This window comes from Myotis davidii, unplaced genomic scaffold (assembly GCF_000327345.1).
Source record: "Myotis davidii unplaced genomic scaffold, ASM32734v1 scaffold175, whole genome shotgun sequence".
Classification (NCBI taxonomy): Eukaryota; Metazoa; Chordata; class Mammalia; order Chiroptera; family Vespertilionidae; genus Myotis; species Myotis davidii.
This window is the reverse complement of record NW_006286972.1, coordinates 1,131,507-1,154,144: the sequence shown is the minus strand read 5'-3', so window position 1 is coordinate 1,154,144 and position 22,638 is coordinate 1,131,507. Positions and strand designations below refer to the sequence as shown.

Below are 22,638 nucleotides of genomic sequence, written 5' to 3'. Positions count from 1 at the left end.
AGAGGAAGGGAGAGGGAGAGATAGAAACATCAATAATGAGAGAGAATCAGTGATTGGCTGCCTCCTGCACGCTGCCTACTGGGGATCTAGCCGCAATCCAGGCATGTGCCCTTGGCCAGAATCAAACCTGGGGCCCTTCAGTCTGCAGGCTGAGGCTCTATCCACTGAGCCAAACTGGCTAGGGCAAGGTCTTCTGTATTGACACTTCATTTGTCAATACACTAATAGTTCATTATTGTGTTACTCAGTTTAATCAGCTTCTCCTTATTCTATTTTTTAGACACATGCCTCACCACCTTTGTATGTATTTATTACCCCTTGTATCATATTGAATCAGAATTAGGCATTTCACTGGGGGTTATACACATTTTTATTGACCTTCCATTTATAAAAGACCTTTAAAATCTGAGTTAGAAATGGAAATTCCTTCTCATGCTGTATCATCTCTGCACATATCTTTTCCTTTTCCACCCTCAGCAAATGGCTGTTCTGTCAGTCTTTCAGTGTTTCCGTCTTCCTTTCTGTCTTCCTAGGTCAGGGAAACCTGTTCTGTCCCCCCAGTATATTTGTAATCTGATTTTCTGTATCTGCCCAACTCACACTAGTATTCCAAGGCTCTGGGTTGGATCTGACACAAACTTTCCAAGAAGAAGGGTTCCTCTCCCTTCTCCATCAATATGCTTCTCCTTGCAGGCAAGAATCGGCATTGGGGTCATAATTCTCCCCGGCTGTCTCTTTTTCTGGGGAGAGTTAAATGTCAAATGGCAGCCCTCAGTCCTGTTTCTGTGGTGTTTCTTGTCCAATAAGACCCAGGGCAGAAGCTACGTTATGTCAAAATCCTCCACCACCTCTACATCTTTTTCTTGTATTGGTTTTGTCATCTGAAGGAGGAAGAATTATCTGTTTCTCCTTTATCTGGCCAGATGGTATGTGATGGACTTCCAGCATTTAACGCTTTTCATTCCTGTCTTCATTTATCATCTTTCAAATGCTCTCAACCGTTTCTGCGCTGGCAGGTACATGATTGCCAAAAGGATATCTTAGTAGGACTTTGTAATTTTGTGCCAGATGTGCCCTTCTTTTGCCTCCCAAACTGCTGATTTAAAACTCACCGTTGTATATTACTGTATAGTAGTATGCCTATTTCATGCCATAAATATTATTTCTGGTCTAGTTCCCAAGTATACTGTGACTTACTGGCTCCCTTGCTATTATTCTCAGTATTGCATATTTCAGTGGCTCTCACAATATTGTTCCCTGATCACCAGCATAAGCATCATCTGGGAACTTGTTAGAAATGCAGTTTCTCAGGCTGAATCTTAGACCCACTGAATCAGAAGCTCTGGGTAGGGTGCCCAGTGGTCTGTGTTTTAAGGTCTTCTGGGTAATTCTGATACTCAGTGAAATTTTAAGAACCACTAAATACCCAATAGTCTCCAAAGCTTACACAAGTAATAAGACTAAGGAGCACAACTATAAACTTTCAGTAGGCATTGCTGACCATGGGGTAGTGCAGATTTATTTAAGCCATTTCTTCTTCCCCCTTCATTTCCAGTTTAAACTTTAAATAGCAATATTTGAATCTATTTCCACCTACACGTCTTGAGTATTTATATGCAGATCTGTGTGGTATTTTCATATACATTATGAGAAGTCATCTCCATAACTCAATAAACTCTGTTTAGTATCCCCTCCCTCCCATTTAATAGACTTTATTTTTTACAGAAGTTTAGGTTTACAGTCAAGGTGAGCAGGAAGTAGAGACCTCCTCTCCACCCCCTTTTTCCCTGGCTCCCTCCCCCCATTTCCTCTATTGTTAACATTTGCACTGTGTGTCCCCGGTTACAGCATTGTACAGAGTAATAAACTGCCCTAACAGTTCACTGAGCTCCGCCTCTCCTTCTTTTCCTTCTTACCCTGCACCCCTGGCAACCACTGCTTTTTATGGACTCCATCATTTGGCCTTTCCCGGAATGTCAGATAGTTGGAATCATGATATCTTCTTTCTTCAACTGCATAAACTAAGAGTAGCTGCGGGCAAGGGTTAAAAAGTTGCAGACCTACTCAGCTGGGATCATACTTGGACCTGCTGGCTTCACACCTCATGTGCTTTTTTAATTCAGTGCACATTCCCTCTCAAATTTCCAGCATGCCTGTTGATTTTTTCCCCCTTTCCTGAAACCTGTTTAAATGACCCCCACTGTTCCTTCTCTTTCCTGCTCCAGTGATGACAAAGTCGTGGAAGTCACAGAGGAGGAAGAAGTGGCTGATGTTGAGGAGGAAGAAGCTGAGGACGATGAAGACGATGAGGATGGTGAGGAGGTAGAGGAAGATACTGAAGAACCCTATGAAGAGGCCACGGAGAGAACCACCAGCATCGCCACGACCACCACCACCACCACCGAGTCTGTGGAAGAGGTGGTCCGAGGTAATCCACTGTTGACAGGGAATTTCTTTCTTGGGGGAAAATGAAAACATCATAGCAACATTGAACATTTCTATCCAATCTAAAACCACTGTCTTCCCAACCAAAAACAAAATTCAATCAACAGGTCTTATGCTTGTTGAACTCTTTCTGGTTAACAAGCAGTCCACCAATTCATTTCCAAGAATGTGAAGTCTTTAGGATACAGTCTATTCTGTACCTTGTATGTGCTGCTTGGCAAATCCCAGCTTGTTCTGCAAAACCCCATGTAACCAAGTGTTGACAACGGCTGTTAGTTAGGTGACCTCCTTGGTATTTCCCTGGCGGTGGGTGTGTATGACACTTGATTGTGTGTTACCTCTTTCACCACCTAGCCTATGAGCTTGAGGGCAAGGATTAGATTTTACTTACTATTGCGCAGAGTGCCTGGCTTATAGAAAGTTTCAACAAATATGAGTTGAGTGAGTAGTTGCAATTATATTGCATGAAAGAAGAAAAGGGATATTTGGTGAATATGACATTATTTTTTGCTGTGGAATTTAACTTGGCTGGTTTGTGTTGTCTTTATTTTATTGGGACGTGACGGTGCCTTCTCGGAGAGGTTGACTTTCTCTGTTTAATGAATACTCCTATGGGGAATGTTGGGAACTGAATGAGGTCCGAGGATTCCTTTTTGTCCCAGTGAAATAAAAGCAAGCATTGAGCTTTCCGTAAGCAACCAAAAGTTATTGTAGCAACTAGTGAGTTCTTGGGTTGAGTTTCTTAAACGGGTATTTATATGTTTTACAGACAGTAAAAGATAGTCCTAGAATGAGATCAAGTGACTATGGAGGGTGTTACTGAGTTTTGATAGATTGCAAATACTTTTAATGTCTACCCCCAAATATTGCAACAGTGTAAGTCTTCCTCTCGCTTTTTATTAAGGTAAAAATTATGTTGGCTCTGTTGTTATATTTTAGAGATTAAAATGGGATACTTTCTCTGCCTCACAGAGATTCCTAATGATCACTATGGTATCTTCTCTTCGTTGCATTTTTATAACTTTATTGAGGTGCAATTTACATATGAAATTCACTAATTTTAAGTATATAAGTGTGTGATTCGGCAGCTTTGATACATTTACCAAATTGTACAACCATTATCATAATCCAATCTTGGAACATTTTCATCATCTCAGTAAGATCCCTCCTCACACCCATTCATAGTTAATCCTTGTTCTCACCCCAGCCCTTAGCAACTACTATCTACTTTCTGTCTCTGCAGATTTGCCTTTTCTAGACATTTAATATAAGGAGGATTACATGGGCTTTTGGTGTCTGGCTTCTTTCACTTAACATAGTGTTTTTGAGTTTCTGCATTTCTTCAACTGTAGCTTTTAAAACTGAGATTATTCTGAGTTGAATGCTCAGAGTTAGCTTAAAACATTGTAGGTATTGCATATTTTTTTAAAAAAGAAAGATATAGTCTAAGATGGATTTTTTATCATTCCCTACTTAATGACAACTTTTTATCAAATTTAGCACATTCATGCTTGTGTAAGTAGATACACATTTAAGCAAATGCACACTTTGATCCACTGCTTTCAAATACCCGTGGAAACCTTTTCCACGTATTTTCCATACACCTAGTAGGACTATCTGTGGCAGATCTGGCCAAATGAACTTGTTAGCTTCTATTTTCCTAGTAGGGCAAGACATTTTTCAGGGCTTTTCTTTTTGAAACCTGAAAGGCATGTGACTACAAATAACAACAGCTAGTAATCTGCAGTAACATTGAAGTCCTTGTGTCTCCATCAAGACAGCAATTTATATAATAATTAATGCCCATTTATTCAGCATTAGCTTTTGGAGCCCCTGTTTGGTATAAGCCATTTTCTAGACTCAGTGGATCATATGGTGAAAATTCATAGGAATTGAATTGAACAATGAAAATAAGTCACACAAACTTAAGTCCATATGCAGACCAAGACAGAATTATCTTGCGATAGTACAGTCTTGTTATGTTATGTTATGCTCTAAATATGTCCAGTTCTTTTTGCTTCAGTTTCCCTCTAAATGTAACATTATTCTATACTAGAAGCCAGGTGCACAAAATTCGTGCACAGGTAGGGTCCCTAGGCCTGGCCAGCGATCAGGACTGATTGGGGCCTTCTAGCTGCCAGCCGGGCCCTCCCTTCCCTGGCTGCTGGTGGGGGCCTTCCTTCATTTTGTGCCACCCCCTTGTGGTCAGTGCACATCATAACAGTGATAGAACTCCCAATCTCCCGGTCAAACTCCCGCAGGGACACTTTGCATATTAGCCTTTTATATATATAGGTTAACATAGATATTGAAAGGACATATGTTATAATATTTTCTATAGAAAGACAGAGGCAAGTAAAAGATGACTTACTTATTATAAAAATCTTCAGGATAGAGCTACGATAAGAAACTAGCCTTAAAAGATAAGTTAATAATGTTGATGGCAAGAAGAGGATGAAAACAACTTTCTAAAAGCAAATGCCTGGTCACTTAAAGGTACCGATAGTTAATACCAGAAATAGAAGAGCCTTCAGTGGGAATTCATGAATCCCCATCTAAGACGTCTGAAATGGCCAAAACTTATAATGGAAGCAAGTCTTTCTTGGGAAGGAGGCTCAGGGAAGAGGCATGTTATGGTATATTGTGTCCATATCAGAGAGTGTCCTGTATTCCCAGCTAACTTCAATAAAGGAGTACAGTTTTGGATGGTAACATTGAAGGGGCCAGCTACACAGAGCCCTTTTCCTCCGCAAAGCTCGTTTCCTCCCTCCTTTGTTTGGCATGGAAGAGGAGTAATGGTGCTTCCCTGATGGAGACCAAAGGCAATGCATGGGTGATGCCTAACTTTACAAAACCCTAATTACAAGTAGCCTGCTCCTGTGCTGAAAATGAAAATCAGAAGTGACCTGCAAAGAAGAGAGATTGAAAGAGACTTATAATCTAGTTTTCACTGTTTATGTTTCAGTGCCTGAGAGAAAATGTGATTTACAGCCATACTTAATAAGAAAATTATTTCTTCATTACCAATACATTGCCACTGACATGAGTCCTTAATGTGCTTCATAAAAAAACAAACAAAAAAAACTCAATACTTTTGTAACCAGTTAAAACTTGAAAGGAATAAGCAGAGGGAAGAAAAATATGGGACATTTCAGCAGGGTCATAAAATTTCCAGCCATTTTGTATCAGAAGCAATGACGTCAAAGTGTAAGATATCAGTCCTAACCGTGTTACTGACTCCAGAAGAGAAAGGTATTACTTGGAAGAGCGCACAGTGCAACATCCATTAGGCTTTAGGATTCATTGTTTTGAGTTGTTAAAATAATAAAAATAAACTTGGATATTGATCTAATAAGCCAATACCAATTTGAATAAAGCAATAGTGTATTTAGACACTTGTTCCTAATTTTCTGTGTTTGGAGAAGGAATTACACTCCATAGACGCAAGACATCAGGGTCATTTCTGGCATCAGGGTTAATTTCTTGAACTTAACTCTCACTTAAACAGGTATATTGTAATAAATGACATAATCTTTGATGTAATCTAGCCAGTTCTGTCCATCCAGCATAGCTGTTTTTCCCTCTTATGTTCACTTACTCGGCAGATAGTCCCTATGTCCTTGCTGATTGCTGGGCACAGTGGAAGGAAGGTGTGATGGGAAGTTGGCCCTGACAGGGTTGTGGCAGCTGGGGCTGGGATCCTTGTGTTTTCAGAATCACCACTCCCCTTGCCCTTTAGGGTGATGGTTCTGTCTCTGAGTCCTTGTAAGTCTGCTGTGTGGTAGAAACTACTTCCCCATTTAAAGCCAAGGCCACTGAGGCCTAGAGACTTTTAAATTGCCGGTAGCGACAAAGCAGCTACACTCATGTCAAAACTTGTCTGTTTTGCTTGTAAATACACACTGTTTCAGATTACCCCGTGCTCCCTTATAACCGTGTATTCCTTTGCTATAGGCATATATTCATGTTACTGTTATTTCACACTGAGCATAATGATTGGGGATCAGCAAACTATGGCCATGTTTCCTAATTCAGTGGTCGCCAACCAGTGGTCCGTGGACCACTGGTGATCTGTGAGGTCCAAAAGGTTGGCGACTGCTGTAATCGAATTAAAAGGTTGGACTAGGACACAGGCAACCCATTTGTTTACATGTTTTCTGTGGTTGCTTTCATGGTACAGAAGCAGAGTGGAGTGAACACCATATAACCCGCAAAGCTAAAAATATTTGCTATCTGGGCCTTTATAAAAAACCTCTGATACCTATCATTAGGAAAATACTACAAAGCTCTTTACATTTCACATACTGTATGTCTAGTTCATTTCATGAAGGTAGTTTTGTTATGGTTAGAGGCAGACTAAGTAGAGTGTTTAAGAGGATTATTTTATTTTTTTTGTTTTATGTTTTTAGCTTTAAAATTTTATTGAAATTCAGGTTTAGAACTTAACAGTTTCATACAATAGTGTAATGAATATTTTCTAACCAGTGTTCTCAACTGCTTTATATGATTTCTGGGCACAACTTTTAAGAATTAATACTTTCTGCCTAATTTTCCATAATATGCCAGTTATACGTTCATTAAAATCTCAGATACTTTTCTAAAATTGTTCTTATCTCAATGTTGAATTTTTAAAAATAAGATCTCATATTGAAAATTTCAGGCATTAATATTGCAACCACTGTTATACAGAAAAGAAAAAAGTTTACAATCTTAACTGTTTAAAATTATTAACATTTATTGTGGTAGTGTAATATGAATTTTTAACGTTCTCATATACATTTTTCATCAAAATGCTCAACCATTTCCCACTGAAGCATGTCCAAAATCTGAGAGAGGATTTTTTATCATTGTGTGGGCGTGGGCCAGTTATGTAACCTTGGCAAGTCTGTTTCACGTGTGTAGTATAGATGCATGTTTGTTGTAACAGTTACTTTAGATGATTCGTTTTAGGTACTGACCGCATATATGCCTGGCCCATGGTATTTCAGTTTGTTTTACAAAAATAGACTTCCCAGAGTCGAATCTTGGCTCTACAACGTACTACGTAAATTTGTTTCAATTGTATAACAGTTGGGCCTCATTGCTTCCCTGTGTAAAATAGTGTTTATAATAATACCTACCTCATTTTAATCATTTTGTGAGGATTGAGTGAATTTATCCATGGGAAACATTTAGTACAGTTACTGGTAGACAGTTAGTGCTCAGCTGACAAGATGCTACGGTTGTCATGGTTATAAGCATTATGTATTCTGATCCTCCAGAGAAGTAATGTTTACTACGAATTAGAAATGCCAACAATAAGCCAACAAGTTGTCATTTTAATTATAAAAGGCTTAAATGCGGCATCCACATTATTTTTTTGCAATAAGAGAAGTGGTATAAAAGAAGTACAGGCTATGCTTAGTGATCTTGCCTGGATTGTCAGCTTTCTTCATTATTTTTCCCAATGAAAATAAAAGCTTTGATATTTCTAGTATTATGGCATATTGCAAGAACAATATTAAGTTCAGATTTCTGAGAAGTCTGAGTTTTCACAGACTTAAATATGAGTAAGACAATTATTATTGGTATTGGATTTAGGGCAAACGGATTAAAGCTGTTTTAATGTTGCTTAAGACAGAACTTCAAGGCAAAATTAAGTTTCTGATACTTATATTTATTTGACTCTTACAACTCTACCAAAGTATGTTATGTCCCTCACTAGATATGGGCGAGCTTCTTTTAATAAGCTAAAACCTATGCAGCTTTTTACTAATCTTTTCCCTCTGGTCCTTACAAAGTGATTGAATCTCATCCGTCTATTTTTGACATTTCAACTGCACAAAGAAGGTGTGGTTGATTATGGTGCTTCTCAAACAATATTTATGCAAGTCACCCGGGCACTTGCTAAACGCAGATCCTGAACCAGTAGGTCTAGTGTGGGTCTTGAGAACCAGGTGATGCTGGCTGTACTGGTCCTTGGGCAGCTGTTCCAAGAATAGTCTCTAGTAGCATTTCATGTCCCACATACTGTGCAGATTTAGGAGGTAGAGGCAGGGACTAAGAAACTAAAAGGGAAAACCTTCCTTATCTATGGTGTTGTTCTTAATATATTATCAAATGTCACCAAGCATGAAAGAACCCTGATATGTCAACGCACTAAGAAATTCTATAATAATTCAACTGTTAAGACCAAGCAAATTAGAAAATTCTTAGAATTTCCCTCCCTATATAATTGTTTCTAGTTTCATTTGTGCCCCATTGCCTCTCATTGGTGTGGTACAGCCAACTCCTAATAGCCTGGAAACGCTGATATGAAAGTATTGAGGAATTTTGTGAGCCACAATCATTGGTAGCATGGCATTCCAATGGAGGGAGTATTGACACCATGGACATTGGCAAACAGTATAAATCAGTGTTTTGTTTTTTTGCAGACAACCACATCTTCCCTCAGACTCAATAAGAAAAATCACTTTCTCCTGTCTCATTCAGAGTTTAGAGCTTTCAGTCATACTGTGTTGGGCTTCAAACTAGCCACACAGCTTAGAGAAAAACAAGTTTATTCCACAACAAAGAGGAAACAAAGGTTTCGGGAAGTCATAGTGGTGCTCTATTGTCAGTGCTTTCCAACACCATCGACACAAGAGTGCTGATTAATAGTCTAGATGTGTACTTTACAAGTACATCTCCGGAGGTGGTGTTTTATAAATAGCCTTCCATCATGGAGGGACATGAGAATCAGGTCAGGTATATTTAGAGTGATAGATGTATTGGATAGCCTGAGAGAATCAACACAATTCAGTTAAAGGCAAGTCTACTGCACATATCTTCTAGAGACTTTCGTGACAAATTAGCACTCGTCATAATGAGTCAGTGATCTCATTACTAGCACAGCTGTTCCCTTCATTTGTTTATATATTTCAGCCCATATTTCAGGCTTACATGAGATTTGTCATGAGACTTTAGTTGGAGCCTGCTTGCCTCATTTTACATGCCTCTTTTCAGTAAAATATGATTAGCAGGTAATAAATATCTGATAACTTATTGCCCTGATCAGAGGAATTTTCTATTGGCTGTGTTTTTTATGACTACTTGCTCATATTTGCAAGCACATTATAAATTCTCTTTTCCATTAAAAGTATCTACTTTGTGAAAAAAATTCTAAATCTTAAAAAATAGCCAGTTTTCTAGTGTGTTGATTTTTTAAAAAATTTTCATCCATAAGAATCAAACACAATCTGTCTACTCATTCTTTAACAGAATATAAGATCGGTTCTAATAACTTAGGCTCATGAAGTTTCATCCTACAGCACTACTAGCAATAACTTAATCAGGCTAAAATCTAAAGTTAGTATAAATGATATTGGGGTCATTTGTTTTCATTTTTAATGGATTGTATGATTAGGTAGATATATAAACACTGATTCAAAATATTAAATACTATTGGCCCGGTGCACAAAATGTGTGTGTGGGGACGGGGGGGTGTTCCCTCAGCCCAGCCTGCAGCCTCTACAATCAGGGACCCTCTTGGAGGATGTCTGACTGCCAGTTTAGGCCCAATCCCACAGGGATTAAGTCCAGATCTCGCAATCTGGGACCACTGGCTCCTAACTGCTCACCTGCCTGCCTGCCTGATGGCCCCTAACTGCCTCTGCCTGCCTGCCTGACCTCGCCCCTAACTGGCCTCTCCTGCCGGTCTCATATCGCCCCCAGTGGCCCTCCCCTGCCTGCTTGCTCTCGCTCCCAATGGCCCTCCCCTGCTGGCCTGATCTCGCCCCCAACTGCCCTCCCCTGCTGGCCTGATTGCCCCTAACTGCCTCTGCCTTGGCCCTCACCACTAAGGCTTTGTTCAGAAGGAAGTCAGACGTCCGGAAGATGGCCAGTTGACCCAGTCTAATTAGCATATTACCCTTTTATTAGTATAGATAAGCATATTTAGTATATTTCAGTATCCCTGTCATTATTTTCATTTTATATAATTGTTAATATTAAAGAGCTGACTTATGAGATCAAATTATATTTGTCTACTTTCCTTTACCCTTTCTCTGTTAAAATTACAAAATATGTAAATTTTAACTCAAGGAATGTAGATATATTTGTATGAACTTTAATTGTGCATATATTCTTGCAGCATTTGGCGAAACTATGTTTCATAACTTTTTTGTATGCTTCATAATTTTTTCACAATATCAAAATATTCAATTCCTAGCTTTTTGTAAATAACTCTAGTTTGATTAATAAGTTGGATTATTCAAGTGGTTGCTATTTATAAATTTAAACTTCATACATTCCATGTAATACAGGCTTTTATTTTATATACACTCCTATAGTCTGAGAATAATTGAAATTTAATTATTAAAATGAAATAATAAAAAGCTTTCCATTATTCTAAAATTATCCTTCAGTTAGTGCTTATTTGAAGCTAATTATTTGCTAATCTGTTAACTTTGCTTTTGAAAATGGCAATATAATTATCATATATTTGAAAGTGGGGATTTTTCTCCCCATCCTAGCCTGACACTTTCACAGCTGTCTTCATGCTGAATTTTTTAAAAAGTGTAAAATTAGCATTCTAATTTTGGTTGTCCACAAAAAATTGCTCCAATTTGAAATCCATTCAGAGTTAATATTTTGTGATTAAGCATTATATTTTGGACAGTGAATTGCATAATCATTTTATACAATGTAGGGAGCTCTCACTCTGCTTCTACCTTGTGTTTGTGTAATACTGGTTTTTACCAAATGCAGTTTAGTGTTGAAACCAGCACAGATCTCAGCAAGGACCTACCTTACAAAGATCAAAAAGGCATAGAAACATTGTCCCCAATGTCCACACCAAAGTCATGAAGCTATTTGAGGCCATTCCAGATCAGGAGTTCAGCAGCTGCAATAATGTCTCAAGAGCCAACCAAACATTCTCCAGTTGGAGATTTTGTCACTCTTTCATTGCTTTTTTTGATTGAGGCGTTAAGACTCTCTCTGGAGATTTCAGCAAGGATAGGGGACCCATCTTGTAGTTCTTTCTGTTTACTTAGTTGGCATATAAATGGATTTTGAGTTCTGGATGCTTTTTCTTAGTGATTGGAGCTCTACACATTAGTTATAACAAAAGGTTTCATAGCCATTTAGAAAACGACAGAAGAAAAATCAAGTTAATATACTATAAAAAATGGATGTGTCATTATGTTTCATGCTTGGTATAGGAAAACAAAAGTATATTGTAATGTCATTTGAGTTTTGGACGAGAGGTTTTGCCTCTATCAGAAGTAAGAAATTGTTACTAGTTTACACCAGGCAAATAACTATCACAGATTATCTCCTTTGATCGTCATTCTTTCATCTCATTACTTGCACCCACCTGAAATTCTACCACTTTTATTTAGTGCATAGGAGATACTGCAAAGGCATGCTTCCTGGCCTGCAGAGCTGTGATGTGTAATGGGGCCTGTGGCAGACAGGTGTCAGAAGACATGTGTGTGGTGCTCTGAGAGGCATAAAATGGGAGGATCAGCTTGCATTGTTGAGGCATGGTGACTTGTCGCTTGTGCTCCTGTGACTTCCGGGTCATACATTCTGTGCCTTCCTTGGGAGTGGCCACTTGTGACTCGTGCCAATGACAACCAAGTGGAGTCTCAGAGCAGACCATTGCCTTGTAGTCTTGTTGGAATCAGTACTGCCTGGGGAAGAGATGAATGAGAAGTGTTATGCCTCTTAGAAAAAGAAACATTTACATGCATGTGTACAAATTGGTGAGGGAGATACAGAGAAGGGGGAAAACCAACCTACTGTTATTTATTACAACTTAGATATGAAGTCCAGGAGTGGAGACAGTTGGTGGCTGTGGTTGGCAGATACCCCACACATGGGACTTGCTTTTTCACACTGCAGCCCAGAAGCTGCTTTGTCAGTAACTCAGAGAGGATTAGACCCGCCCCCGCCCCACCCCCCAAAAAAAAAAAACTAACTTACCCTTTAGAAGTCAGAATGCTAGTCCTTTAATTTGGGGAAGATAAATCGAATTGCCTAGTGGGTGGGATACTTACCTCAACAGGTTGGCAGATTTTTGTCTTATAAGAGAATTCTATGCATTAAAACAACTAAATTGTGTTGCCTGGAGAGCATGGACTTCCAAAGCAACAGTACTGAATGAGATGATTTAATAATGAGTGACATTGAACTTGATGCTCTTGGAGCCTGGTGGTTCCATCTGAAAACCATCTAAGAGAGCTGGAGTCGTCTTACATAGCTGTACCCCGGACATTTCTCCTGCAGAGAGTTTGACACTCATCTCTGGGGCTCAGTGCTGACTGCCCCTCCCAACTCTGTTGACACCATCACGATGGCAGTAGCTTGTGGTTTTGCCATCAGCTCTTTGCCTTGGTTGGAAAGATCAAGGAGTGGTGTGTATGGGGAAGCAAAACAGTAGTTCTCTTTGCCCTCCTTGTGGATCTTTGTCTTTGAGTAACTGATTATGGTCAGTCTTGAATACTCCTTATTTGGGAGCTCTGGGTTTTGTATGGCTTTTACCTTTTAGAAGAAGATTGCTTTCCCATGTTCTGTTAAGAATAAGCAAGACACTTGTGTTTACTAAGGCATCAGCAGGCTCTCTGTAATCCTACCTGCAGCCTGGCATATCCATGGAATATACATGGGAGGTAGGTTTCTTATTCTAATCAAAGTAAAATGGAAGTGTTTACTACACTTTGAGTCAATCAGGAATTAGGGAGGGTGTCAAAGCATGGTGACAGGTAAGATGTGTTTGAATGTAAAACAATGCATGGTATGTATTAAAAAATTAGAGTTGCTTGATTATGTTTTATTGTTTGGAACATTGTTCAAGGGACAGGTAAATATACAAATAATAGTGTTTTTTTAATTAGAAATAATGTAACTGACATTAAGTCACATTGACAGATATTACATATACTTTCAAATATCATCAGTCATTGGACAGCTGAAAACTGGATCACCTTCAAAATATGTGTAATTATTTTGTGCTTCAAGTCAAGGCAGTTGTTATTAAAGAAAATCAGATATTTGTGAGAGATTAAAGTTTTTGCGTCCTCACCAGACACAATCATTTTACCTGCAGAGTAATTTAAAGTTATTATAAAGGAAAAGTTTATTTTTCAAAGTGAAGAAATGTTTTGATGTGCAGATACCTCAAGGCCTTTCACATTAATCTAAAAGCAGCTGAAAGATGGGTTCACCTTCGGCTGGAACCCTCTTATTACCACTGAGAGCTGCACATTAAACCAGCTCTGAATGCACTGCTTTGTTTCTGAGATCATCCTGCTGGGTCATTAAATTCCTCAGTAAAGGTTTGGCAGACACTGCCCCGTGAACCCAATGTGAGTTACCCCGGGAGGACTCATGAGTTAAGAAAGTGAACATGTGCGTGAACAGCGAGCCGGTACCTTTTCATGCTAAATGTGGTTCCCCACATCTCCTCTGACTAGAGGTGTGCTCTGAACAAGCCGAGACCGGGCCATGCCGAGCAATGATCTCCCGCTGGTACTTTGATGTGACCGAGGGGAAGTGCGCCCCCTTCTTTTACGGCGGCTGTGGCGGCAACCGAAACAACTTTGACACAGAGGAGTACTGCATGGCCGTGTGTGGCAGCGTCAGTAAGTGGACCTTCCTCCAGCCTGGCCACCTCTCGTCTCTCTCGCCACTGACTCTGCTCCTTGTAACAGATTGGTTTTCCTGGTTCTTGGGGACGGGTCTGTTGCCACCACTAACCCCATTTCTGTCCACCTCTCCAATGGCCGGGCATCTCCTCCAGGATGTCCGACCATGAGCACACATCTCCGTCTCTCCCTAACACAGCATGGCCATGGTGTGTCCTTTGACTAGCTGTGGTGCACGCGTCTTGCAGTCTCTAGGGACTTTCGAGTGCTTCTCTTTAAGCCAAGCTGGGGTTGCTGTTTTGCCTTCTCAGCTCTTCTGCAAATGTATACATATGTGTTTGTCCATGTACGTGTGTGTGTGGGGGGGGTCTGTGCATGTGCACCACGTGTGCAAATAAGGCTTACCACTGCCAGCCCGGCTGACGATGCTCCGGTTGCATTGGTAAGGCCTATTTGCTGTGACTGAGTACTTTGGAGTTATTTCATTACGTGGGACTTTTATTGTGCTTGGGGAGGGAATGGGACTGAATTGAGCACATGCCCTTCAAATGTCAGAAGGGGGCCATGGCCCTGTGACCCCTGACCTCACACGGGGACATTTGCCAGGTTTATATGTCTTCTCTTGGAAATAGATGACAACTCTTGACTTAAATTAGAAACCTTCAGGGACATAAGGCTCAGGGAATATCATTTCCAAAGCCTTTTCTCTTGAACTTGAAGCTGTTCATAATTCTGGGGGATAAATAAATGAAGTCGAGGTGACTTCAGTGCGAGTTGAAACTTCTTCCACAGACATAGGTCTCAGGAAGTCATACTGCAGGCATCCGGACTTCTGTTCTCAACAGCCTCCCACGTTAAATCCCCAACTTTATTTTATTGACTTTTTGTTCGTGAGTAGGAAGTTTTAACTACTCAAGAAATAGTCATGCAACCTGATCAACTGAAGATTAAAATCAATAATTGTGACTTATTTGTTTGAGAGACTCCTGCCTTTTCTCCCCTCTCTGTGAGGGCAACAGCACTGTTTCCTGCCTGGGGTGATGGGGATTATACAAATGGTTTCCCGGTGTGAACAGAGGCTTAAGCTAAACAAAAGCAGGACCTGCACCGTTATGACCTCTGGTGAAGCCCAGGATCCCAGTGGAATCTGGTGGAAAAGTTCCCGTTGGTCTCCTGTGGAAGAGCTGTCCTGTGTGAGCACAGGTGTAGGAACTGGCAGCCCCAAGGGCATCTCTCCTGGCTCAGATTGGACGGTTGAAGCTTCTAGCACAAAAACACTCCTTCAGTTTCAAACAAAGATGTTAATTAGGTCAGGTAACCCGGAACATGTAGGGGATTCTGTCGCCTGGACCCTCTGAACAAAGGGCCCTTGTGAAAGGGATTCTGACTGGTTTCGCTGCTAGGGGAGATTTCCTGGCATATTTCTAACTTTTTCCTTCTTTTCCAGGTGGATTTTTTATTTTTATTTTTTTTTGGGGGGGGGGCACTAAATATGTATGCATATAACATATAAGAAAGAGGGTTTAAAAAATTATTAGCAGTGATGGATTTACCTCAAGACTTAGAAACACTAATTCCAACCCCCCCCAGCACACACTCACACACACCAGCAGCAGCAAACCCTATGGCAGCCCCTACACATACCGTCTCTATTTGATCAGTTTGGTTTGGTTCAGACTATGAGCAGCCAGCGGGCACCAGAGTTCCGATGGAGCCTCTGGAGGCGCCCTGGATGGCACTCATTTTGCTGAGATTTACAAAAGGTTCATGCCCCCAACAGAGATGTAATAGATAAGCCAGGCAGTGCGCAGTTTCAAGGGAAGTGGGTTACAGAATAATTTATCAAGAAAGTAAACGTGAGAGGCTGAGGGTCAGTTAGAAAGGCGGACGAATAAGTGAAGAGTGAAGCCTCAACAAATAGCCGCGAGCTGAGAGCCGGAGGCCGCCCTGTGGACGGATGAAACCATAGAGATGCCGTGGAGAATGGGTGGAAGGGAACTGGTGATGGTGGGCGCTAAGGGAGAAGGGGAGCCAGGGATCACCCTTCAACGGGGGACTTGGATGTACTATCCGAGACAGAATACCCAGGGTTCCAAGGTGTGATTGTGCAAACATATCTTATGTTTATCTGTTGACTTTGGGTCCATGCTGGGGCCAAAACTCAGGACATTTGGTTAGTTTTTGTTTTTAATTCTGTGACTTTGTTTTTGATTTTTTCCTTTGGTTAGTGGAATCATGTGAGTTTCAGCCTTCATTCCCATGTTTCTATTTTTGTTTTTAGTTATGTTCTTTTATTTTCTCCATAGTGTCCCAAAGTTTACTCAAGACTACCCAGGAGCCTCTTCCCCGAGATCCTGTTAAACGTACGTTGTAATTCACTGGAGGGGAAGGAGGGGAGAAGTACATTGCATGGCTGGCTTTAAGTCCAGTATCGTCACCTTCTTTGCATGGTTCTGTGTTTTTTGAACACCTTTCTGTCTTTGAATAAGATGTCTATTTCCATTGCCTTGCTTGAAATGATGTCTGATTTTGCCAGATAACTTCAGCTGTCCGGCTAAGGGCATTGACTAAGCTTCTTCTAATTCTGATCAGGTTCCTTTTCAGTTAGTATAGTTCTATAAAAAACTGTATATACAACACTGCTATTGTGTTTTATTTGGCATCACTGTTTTGTTTCTTAAAGCTCACAAGTGCCATGGTTTAACAAGAAGCTATGTTTATAAGTGACTTGTTTCCCAGGAAACAATATGCAATGTGCATGCATTGTACTAACTACAGGTACTAGTGCATATACCTCACCCCACCCTCCTCTCCCTCTGGGGTAATCAACAAAAAATTAGCATTTTTCTATATTATCCTGAAAAAAAATCTAGTCTCAACATTGATTAAAACAATTATCATTTTTAAAAAAGAAAAAATTATAGTTGAAGAATTATGTAATTTACGAAAGATGTTAGCAGAAAAGTTTTTTACTGGCCTTCATAAGATTCAAGTGCACTCAAATTATCTATAACTTTAGAGAGTGTGGTTTTTACTACCACAATAAACTTATTTCCTATTGTGAAAAAGCATCCTTTCTAAGAGTATTGGAAGTGAGTAGACATAGAAAGAGTAGGGGAAAATATAGATATTACATGTAAGATTGATAATACATTGATCTGTGTGGCATTTTCATGGACCATTTATTCTTCTGAGGAACTGTGGGCATTTTCCTCATTTCCTTTGTGCACATGAGAAAATGAGGCTTTAAGAGTTTAGTGACTTTTCCCCAGCCAGCAAAATGGCAAGACCAGGTCAAAAGCTAAATGACATTATGGCTGTGCCCCATGCTCCAAATGGCCAAATGTTTGGTTCTGACATTGTTTTCTATAGTAGAAAAATAATATTTGAGGTTCAGAAGCACATTTTAAGAATACAGTAGATACTAGAAAGTGGATGGAAAATATTAAAACCGTTTTTCATAAATGCCATGAATATAGCGTGCCTCCATGAATTAAATGTCTTTCAACCCTTTTACAAAACAATTATTTTTACTTTAAGTTTTATTTTATATTACTTTAGTGTACAAAATAATTTTATTATTTCCCCACTTTCATTAGGTAATGGAAATGAACATTATTACTTGATAAATTTATTTTCTTGAAGTACTTGTGTCCTCAGCTCTTCCAAACAGACACTGAAACGTTTTTTTATTATGTTCTCTGTCCAGAAACTTTCTCCATCTATCTGTAGTGTGTTTGGGATCCTGACTCTTTTCCATTCTAGGAGGGCGAAGTGTGATTTTTGCCGTTATATTTTCTTAATCTACCTACAGAGGCCAGCCAGTCACAGCAAGTGAAGGGTTTTGCAGTGTTAGTATAAACAGACTGGGGAAAGCATATAATTTCTAGTTATTTATAGCCTGCACAGCTATACTATCTTATTTATAGCAAAGCTGCACATTTGAATTGGAAAAGTCATGGTCATCTGGAGGTCAAACGCAGACAGCAGACTGGAGTTGGAGAAAATTAGCCAGAACTAGGAAGGTGGGCAAGCCCCTTTGATTTGGGCTGGCACTTGGCTCCTTCCCCAACCAGGAGCTCCGTAACCAACCTACTTGGAGGGTATCTCTTTTCACGAAGGTGGTTGGATTTACGGGTTTCTCATGCTGAGCTGCTGCTAGTCAAATAATAAATGTGAAATGAGATAGAAAAGGCTCTCCAGTTAAACCGATATAAGATTGCACATATTAGAGAAAATGTGTGATGGTCTGCGTTATAAATACAATAATTTCCCTGTCAGGACTTATTATAATTAGGTATTTCTACATTTCAAATCTTTGTCATAGAAAACAATTTTGAACATTGCAATGTTAAGGGACACTGGATGTGGGGCTTTATCATAGGGAAGAATCTAAATTACTGATAGAAAGCGTAGAGGTGTGAGGCTAAGAGCTTTCACTTTACTCATATACTGCATATGCATTTGGATCCTTTTAAAAGCTCCTTCCCCACTTGGGAGAAAGAACCTGTGAGACCTGAATTGTGTCTGACATTACTTTTGTGTCTGCCCATTTGGGTTTAGGACAATGCAAAAGTTTCACCTTCAATCTGCCCAGTGCAATGTATGTGAACAGTAGCCCTACGACATCAATATTTATGAATTAGTTATGATCTTTTGCTTATAGCATTTTTTTCAAAAACTGACTCCTTAATGGCATTTAATCTCACAGAGAGCATCAGGCCAATTTTTAGTCAACTGACCACACCCAGGGGTCTGACTAAAGAGAGTGACAGATGACCATGTTGCTCCTTTCCTTGCGGTGAGTTGTGGTAGAAACAACACCTAAAGCAAGGTCTCAGCCTCAACCCTCTTGACACTTTGGGTTGGATAATTCCGTGTTGTGGGTGCATGGAGGATGTTGAGCAGCATCCTGGCCTCTGTCGATGAGATGCCAGTAACACCGTCCGAGCTGCGATAACTAAATATCTCTAGACTTTGCCAAATGTGCCCTGAGGGGTGGGGGTTGAAATCACCCCCAGTTGAGACCCTCTGCTGAGGCTGGTAGTGTGCCCACACCTGACTCGGAGATATGACAAGGCTGGTGTAAATATGTGCGTTTTCTGTACACTTGAAGGCACGTTGAAGTGTTAGAATGTCAGGAGCCTCCAGTTCTCAATAGATGTTTATGAAATTGAATTTGTGAGACCGCTGTCATAGCTCTCAGTATTTGTAAGTTAAGGTAGAAGTTTTATGTCTTCCTTGTTTCACAGAATCCCTACATGTGCTAGAGATGACATCTGTAGAGATGCCACGTAGCTTGTTATTTTCATGTTCATGACCATAGGGCGTCTGTACAGGTGCAGATCTGGCCTCATGCGGGACTGGGGAAGGGGAAACAGTTGATGTCTACTCCCATCCACATGGCCCAGATAGAATAGACTAGTCCTCTTCCAGAGAACGTATCAAATCAGGCCAAATCACCACCCCAGAGTCTAAGGTTGTTGCCTCAGAAGCTCACAATTTGCAAACTGTAGATAACTCACTGCGTGGCCTTTGAATGGAATGTGCCACCCTGGCAGAGTTGTCCTGTCATAACGCCAGGGCCATTTAGTCTTTGGCCAGACTTGAACCATTGTGCTTCACCGCGATGTGCTTGTTCTTCCGATTGCAAAACAGCAACTGTTAGTTTCCGTTGCCACATTCCCTAATTCTAACGGAACTGTGACATTTTCACAAAACTGCCAAGCATTATTAAAAACAATTACTAGCATTAAAAGACGTGGCGGTGCATTAAATTATATGTCACGTCAGTGCCAATAAAACCTTTTAGATTAATGAATATGAGAAGCTACATCTTTGGTATCCAGAAATGGTCAGGATCAAAAGAATGGTCCTTTCCTCTGAGCTACCAGGATGAGAAACCCTAACGTTGAAAATAATTGATTTGCTCTGCAAACCAGCATTTAAAAAGAAGAAAAACAAAATGCTCATTTACTCAGAACAGTAAAAAAAAAAAAAGTAAAGAGTTCACCATATATGTGCTCTATTCTGTAGCTATTTGCAGAGAAGAGTAAGCAGTTTAATAAAGTGTTGGCAATTTTTTTCTCTAAAAGGCCAGAGAGTCAGTATCTTAGTCTTTTGTAGGCCATATGGTCTCTGTTACAAGTGCTCAGCTCAGTAGTTGTAGCATGAAAGCAGCCACAGACAAAGGCTAAATGAGTAGATACGGCTGTGTCCAATAAAACATTACTTAGGAAGAGACCAGCAGGCCAACCTCTGGTTTAATAAAGCTGCTATTTTTGAGCCCAGGATGTGCTGGTGATGAGTTTGGTGGTGTAAGGGACGCCGACAAAGTAAACCAAATACCCTGTTTTAATAATGTGACAGTTTCATTGGTGCCACGAGACCCAAGTATGTGATGGGATTAAATAACAATATAAAGTGAAATATACATGAGTAGGGAATGCTTGCTGTGGAAGGCTGGAATCAAATGAAACTGGCTTCACCCTTTAAGACCTCCACAGAGGTTTGCAGTTCCATCTGGCTTTTCCTATTGTGGTTTCTAGGAAAGTGGACAATATGGAGGATTTTGACTTTTTGAACTCATCTGTTGAGTGTTGAGCAACCGTGACAGGTCACCTCTTTACGATCTGCCGTAATGAAGTTGAAAATTGCTTCCAACAAATTGATGAAAAAGCAGTAGCCGAGGGTTCAGAAAGTCTAGATGCCAGTTATTATCACTATGGCTTCATAGATATAGTTTAGATTCAGACTTCAGGGTTCTTTGCCATTTTGGTGCACTGTGTTAAGTAGGATGTAGATATTAATAAAAGTAGCACCGGCATCCATCCTTTCACGCTGCTTTCACATAGTTGACAAAATTCCCACGGCAGTCCGTGTCCATAAGACATAAAAAAGAAATGTAGTTTGGCTAGCGTAGAGTAAACACAGCATAGATTACATTTTTATTGTCTTGTGTCCACATGATGCATTGATGGTCTGCCAACCATGATCGCACAGACTATAAAATAATGATACAAAGGCATATCGGGGAAAGAGCCTTTGTTCTTTTCTTTTCTTTCTTTTTTTTTTTTAGAGAGTGTCCACCACATTTAAGGATCACAAACTATTTTCATGTTATAAATGCTTCCTCCAACTGGGACTGGGAGGCGGCGATAGATATTTGAGTTCCGCCTGCGTTGGGGATTGTAGCTGTTTTGGAATTAGAGAAATGGAGCCCTTTTTTAAAAAAAGAAAGTTGAGGTGGCAGTCTGCAAAGCTCTGCCGTGCTTTCACATTACATTTTCACGTAAAATCGTTCTCTACAGGTTTACATTTCACCTCCATAAAATTATCCCCCTTGCCCCCTCTCATATAAATCACAGCCATTTCAACTGACAGTATTGCCAGCTCTGTATAAAATAGCATTTTTGGTGATAAGGCAATGACTTATATGGGTCTTCATTTACTTTCACTTTCTTTTGTCAATGCTATCGAGGTAATACATTGCCTCTCCGCCAGCAAAAGGAAACTAATCAAATTTCCCTGCTAGCGTCTAATGTTAGTATATTGACTAGATGCCATTATGGGCCTCTGTTTAAGGGGAATATTCGCCTTGTGGCCTGGTGTGGGTGGTCACAGCTTGAGGGTGCGATTATTCCTCTTTTTGCATCCTGAGCCCATGATGACTATACATTTATGTGTCACCCTAGAGACTGGGGAAACACACAAATATTGGAATGATTGGGGCAATTTTTCATGATGTTGCTACTTTTGGACTCCACATTCTTGCTGTCTTGAGTATGAATATGAATTGAAGTACAATACAGTGATTATAAAATCAGAATTAAAATGAGTATTTGAGTGGTTGAGCATCGACCTATGAACCAGAAGGTCACAATTCAATTCCCTGTCATGGCACATGCCTGAGTTTCAGGCTTGATCCCCAGTAGGGGGCGTGCAGGAGGCAGCCAATCGATAATTCTCTCTCATCATTGATGTTTCTCTCTCTTCCTTATCTTTCCTCTCTGAAGTCAATAAAAATATATTTCTAAGAAAGAAAAATAAATAAACTAAATGAGTATTTGGTGCGTGGAAACTGAAATCCGATGATGTGTCTGACACAGAAGTCCTGCAAACAAACAAGGAGGGTGATCCCTACTGTGTTCTGCAGACGCCCGTTTTCACCTTGTTTTGGAGTAACCCTTCCTTATAATTCAAGTTTTCTCAGGGGAGACTCAGGGATGGAAATGTTTCCTTGGCATTTATGTCCCCAATGATGACTGTGTGTTTTGTGGCAGTCACATTGGGTACAGCGCCAGGGTTCATTAATAAACTGAAAGCAAACCTGCTCCTCCTCAGCTCCCCCCTCCCCCCCAAAAAGGGGTTTGCAGGTCCCTAGGAGAGAGAGCAGTGTGAGGTGGAAGTATTGTGACAAACGCTTGGTGCATTATTGTAAAACTGAAGTGAACCCTCACCCACAGCTGAAAGCAGTATCTCCCTTAGCACCTGGTTACCTGTGGTTTAACAGTGCTGTGTGGTGAGAGGAGTGAATCCGATCCTTGTCATCTGTGTGTGTTGGGGGTGGGGGTGGAGGGCGGGG

At 40.3% G+C, this 22,638-nt stretch overlaps 1 protein-coding gene across 7 annotated transcripts in view; it reads left to right on the top strand.

Annotated features, from left to right (window-relative positions):
* APP (amyloid beta precursor protein) overlaps positions 1-22,638 on the top strand; it is a 162,507-nt gene that overhangs the window by 56,742 nt on the left and 83,127 nt on the right. For 2 of the 7 annotated variants that reach the window (XM_006758758.2, XM_015560682.1), the window contains exons 5-7: positions 2,226-2,428; positions 13,884-14,051; positions 16,361-16,417. In XM_006758758.2, the coding sequence (XP_006758821.1) occupies positions 2,226-2,428; positions 13,884-14,051; positions 16,361-16,417 (428 nt within the window). The remainder of the gene's footprint in view (positions 1-2,225; positions 2,429-13,883; positions 14,052-16,360; positions 16,418-22,638) is intronic. The other 5 variants (XM_006758759.2, XM_015560683.1, XM_006758760.2 and 2 more) reach the window with 3 other exon arrangements.